The 4,556-nt window shown below is 56.4% G+C and overlaps 1 protein-coding gene across 2 annotated transcripts in view; it reads right to left on the bottom strand.

Annotated features, from left to right (window-relative positions):
- The window catches only part of LOC121348728 (pollen-specific leucine-rich repeat extensin-like protein 3), a 2,531-nt gene extending 895 nt beyond the window's left edge, over window positions 1–1,636 (bottom strand). Inside the window, exons 1-2 of one of the 2 annotated variants that reach the window (XM_041458564.1) lie at window positions 519–1,636; window positions 39–485 (exon numbers count right to left, since the gene is read on the bottom strand). In XM_041458564.1, the coding sequence (XP_041314498.1) occupies window positions 39–485; window positions 519–806 (735 nt within the window). In that variant the 5' untranslated portion in view covers window positions 807–1,636. Of the gene's footprint in view, window positions 1–38 lie in introns of both variants that reach the window. The other variant, XM_041458563.1, reaches the window with a different exon arrangement.
- Between the last annotated feature and the right edge of the window lie 2,920 nt (window positions 1,637–4,556).

Raw genomic sequence — 4,556 nt, 5'->3', positions numbered from 1 at the left:
GTCTGTTGGGATCTGATGGGATTTGGGGCCGGGGTCTGGTGGGATCTGAGCCCAGCATCCAACGGGATCCGCTGGGATCCAACGGGAACTGGTGGGATTTGGGGCTGGGATCTCATGGGATCCGGTGGGAACCTGATGGCATCTGGTGGGATTTGGCCTGAGTAGATGATGGGATCTGGTGGGATATCATGGGATCTGGTGGGATTTGGGGCCGGGATCTGATGGGATCTGGTGGGATCTGGTGGGATTTGGAGCCGGGATTTGACGGGAACTGGTGGGATCTGGGGCTGGGATCTCATGGGATCCGGTGGGAACCTGATGGCATCTGGTGGGATTTGGCCTGAGTAGATGATGGGATCTGGTGGGATATCATGGGATCTGGTGGGATTTGGGGCCGGGATCTGGTGGGATCTGATGGGGTCTGATGGGATCGAGGGCTGGGATCTGGTGGGATCTTGTCGGAATCTGATGAGATCTGGTGGGATCTGATGGTATGTGGGGCCAGGATCTGATGGGATCTGGTGGGATCTGATGGGACATGAGGGGAATATGATGGGATCTGGGGCCGCAACTTGGTGGAATCCGATGGGATCCATTGGGATCCGGCGGGACCCGCTGGGATCTGGGGCCAGGATACGATGAGATCTGGTGGGATCCAGTGTTGGGATGTTATGGGATCCAGTAGGATCCGGCAAGATTTGCTGGGATCCGATGAGATCTGGGGGGATCTGGTGGGATTTGGGGGCTGAAATCTGATGCGATATGGTGGGAATCTGATGGGAGCTGGGACTGGGATCTGGTGGCATCTGATGGGATCCTCTGGGGACCACTGGGATCTGATGGGATCTGGGGCCAGGATCCTATGGGATCCAGTGGTCCCTGGGGCCGGGATCTTGCTGGATTGGGTGGGCTCTGGGGCTGGGAGCTGGGCTTGGGATCTGATGGGATCTGACAGGATCTGGGATCTGGAGCTGGGATCGGCCCTGGGGAGTTGGGGGTTCCTTGGGATTCCCATCCTGAGGTCATCCCAGGAGCTGAGGGATCCACCCCCGGGATGATCCCCGGGATTTGGGGGATCCCAAGGGATCCATGCCCTGGAATCCTCCCAAGGATTTGGGGGATCCGCCCCCGGGATTATTCAAAGAATTTGGGGGATTCCTTGGGATCCACCCCCACGATGATCCCAGGGATTTGGGGGATCCTTCAGGATCCACCTCAGGGATGATCCCCAGAATCTGGGGGGTCCTGAGAGGACTTTGAGGGATCCTGAAGGGTTTGGGGGGGGATCCTGGGAGGATTTGAGGGGTTCTGGGAGGATTTGGGGGATTTTGGGAGGATTTTGGGGAGTCCCGGAGGGGTTTTTGGGGAATCCCCGGTCCGGAACCCCCGCGGGGCGCGCCTTGTATGCAAATGAACCCGCGCTCAATGCAAATGAGCCCCCTCCATGCAAATATTCCCGCGCTGTATGCAAATAAACGCGGCCACGCCCCACAGCCCCGTATGCAAATAAAGCTCTCCTTCCCCTCCTCTGATTGGCCGCGCCGCCGCGCTGAGCGGGGCTTGCGATGAGCGCTTCTGATTGGCTGCACGCGGCGCTGCCGTGGCCGGTGATAGGTCCGGGCGCAGCCATATGTAAATGAAGGGGGTGAGGGAGAGGGGCGGGGCCTCCCTGCTTGAGGGGTCCCAGTTTAAAGAGGGGGGGCCCAGTTTGGGGGGGGGAAATCCCAGTTTTGGGGAGGAAAATCCCAGTTTAGGGGGGGAAATCCCAGTTTGCGGGGGTCCCAGTATAAAAAGGGGGCCCCAGTTTGAGGGGGATCCCCCAGTTCGGAGCGGGAATTCCCAGTTTGGTGGGGATCCCATCTTTGGGGCGGTCCCACTTTTGGGGAGGGGATCCCCAATTTGGGGGCTCCCAGTTTATAAAGCTATCCCCATTTTGGGGGAATCCCCAGTTTGGAGTCTCCCCACTATTGAGAGCTCCCCAATTTCCCAGCGGTGCCCCCAATTTAGGGTGGGGGGACACCCCCAAATTCGGGGTGTTCCCCTTCTCAAAACGCGTCCTGCGCCTTTAAGACGCTCCCCCCCTCACGACCAAACCTGCAGCGCCTCCTGGCGGCCCGGCGGTCTTCCCGCCTTTTCCCAAGCCCCGCCCCTCCGCTTCGGCCTCGCTCGGGCCTTTCCGCCAGGACCGGCGGAGACGCTCTCGGGAGCGGGGGGGGGGGGGGGGGGGGGGTCTCATTGGCCGGTGCGCTCGCGCCGCCCCCCTTCATTGGCCGGGGCGCTCGCGCCGCTTCCGCCGCGCCCCCCCATTGGCCGCAGCGCTCGCGCCGCCGGTGACTGACAACCGCCTCCCCCCCCCGCTTCCCCTCAGCCCTCAGACCCCCGCCGGGTGCGGGGGCGGCGGGAGGGGGACTCCGCTGCTGCCGCCGCTTCCGCCGTTTTCGGGTAAGGCCCGGTTTTAAGGCCTGCAGAAAGGTTTTTAGGCCTTAAAAAAGGGGAGGGCGGCGGCGTTGTGAGGCCCCGGAACCCTCGGGAATCCCCCCGGGGGGGTTTTGCCGGTGCCCGGCGGGCGCTGCCGGGAGTTGTAGTTCTGAGGGGGGCAGCCCCTGAGGGAGGGGAGGGGCTCTGAGGGGTTGTTTTGAGGAGGAAATGGAGATTTTTTGGGGTTTTGGGGTCCCTGAGGGGCTCTGGGGTTGTGTTTTAAAGGGGGGGGAGGTTTAGGGAACCTTTGAGTGACGGACTCGGGGGTCCCTGAGGGGTTCACGGGGTGTTGTGAGGGGAAAATTGTGATTTTGGGGGAAATTTCAGCTTCCTGAGGGGTTCGTGGGATGTTTGGAGGGGAAAACTGTGATTTAGGAGGGGTTTGGGGTTTCTGAGGGGTTCACGGGGTGTTTGGAGAGAAGAAATGGGATTTGAGGGGGGGTTTGGGGTCCCTGAGGGCTCCGGGGTTGGATTTTGGGGGGAAAAATTGGGATTTTGTGGGAATTCGGGGGCCCTGAGGGGATTTAGGGTTGGATTTTGAGGGAAGAAATTGGGGTTTTTTTGGGGATTTGGGGTTCCTGAGGGGATTTAGGGTTGGATTTTGAGGGAAGAAATTGGGGTTTTTTTGGGGATTTGGGGTTCCTGAGGGGATTTGGGGTTGGATTTTGAGGGGAAAATTGTGATTTTGGGGGAAATTTCAGCTTCCTGAGGGGTTCGTGGGATGTTTGGAGGGGAAACCTGTGATTTAGGAGGGGTTGGGGTTTCTGAGGGGTTCACGGGGTGTTTGGAGAGAAGAAATGGGATTTGAGGGGGGGTTTGGGGTCCCTGAGGGCTCCGGGGTTGGATTTTGGGGGGAAAAATTGGGATTTTGTGGGAATTCGGGGGCCCTGAGGGGATTTAGGGTTGGATTTTGAGGGAAGAAATTGGGGTTTTTTTGGGGATTTGGGGTTCCTGAGGGGATTTGGGGTTGGATTTTGAGGGGAAAATTGTGATTTTGGGGGAAATTTCAGCTTCCTGAGGGGTTCGTGGGATGTTTGGAGGGGAAACCTGTGATTTAGGAGGGGTTGGGGTTTCTGAGGGGTTCACGGGGTGTTTGGAGAGAAGAAATGGGATTTGAGGGGGGGTTTGGGGTCCCTGAGGGCTCCGGGGTTGGATTTTGGGGGGAAAAATTGGGATTTTGTGGGAATTCGGGGGCCCTGAGGGGATTTAGGGTTGGATTTTGAGGGAAGAAATTGGGGTTTTTTTGGGGATTTGGGGTTCCTGAGGGGATTTGGGGTTGGATTTTGAGGGGAAAATTGTGATTTTGGGGGAAATTTCAGCTTCCTGAGGGGTTCGTGGGATGTTTGGAGGGGAAACCTGTGATTTAGGAGGGGTTGGGGTTTCTGAGGGGTTCACGGGGTGTTTGGAGAGAAGAAATGGGATTTGAGGGGGGGTTTGGGGTCCCTGAGGGCTCCGGGGTTGGATTTTGGGGGGAAAAATTGGGATTTTGTGGGAATTCGGGGGCCCTGAGGGGATTTAGGGTTGGATTTTGAGGGAAGAAATTGGGGTTTTTTTGGGGATTTGGGGTTCCTGAGGGGATTTGGGGTTGGACTTTGAGGGAAAAAATGTGATTTTTTGGGAATTTGGGGTTCCTGAGGGGATTTAAAGTTGGATTTTGAGGGAAAAATTGTGATTTTTTTGGGAATTTGGGGTTCCTGAGGGGATTTGGGGTTGGATTTTGAGGGGAAAATTTTATTTTTTGGGAATTTGGGGTTTCTGAGGGGATTTAGGATCAGATTTTGAGGGAAATTTGAATTTTGGCTGTTTCCCTTTGCCCCCTCCTCAATTCCTTCTCTCAGCCCCTCCCCCCTCCAAAAAAGGGGGAATATTTTGATTTTTTTCTCCTGTTTTTTCCATAGTTTTTGAGTAAAATCTCCTAAAAATGCCCTGCAATGGATTTACTGATTCATCTAATTAATGGTTTTAATTAATTATATTGTTAATTAATAGTAATTTGTCCCCCCTCAGTGCTCAGCAGGGATTTGGTGCCCTCAGGCTCAGGGCTGAAACCTCTTAAAAATCACCCAAATTTCACCCCA

The sequence above is a fragment of the Pyrgilauda ruficollis genome, unplaced genomic scaffold (assembly GCF_017590135.1).
Source record: "Pyrgilauda ruficollis isolate IOZ18807 unplaced genomic scaffold, ASM1759013v1 scaffold1290, whole genome shotgun sequence".
Lineage (NCBI taxonomy): Eukaryota > Metazoa > Chordata > Aves > Passeriformes > Passeridae > Pyrgilauda > Pyrgilauda ruficollis.
The sequence above is the reverse complement of the archived record's forward strand: the minus strand, read 5'-3'. Positions and strand labels throughout refer to the sequence as shown.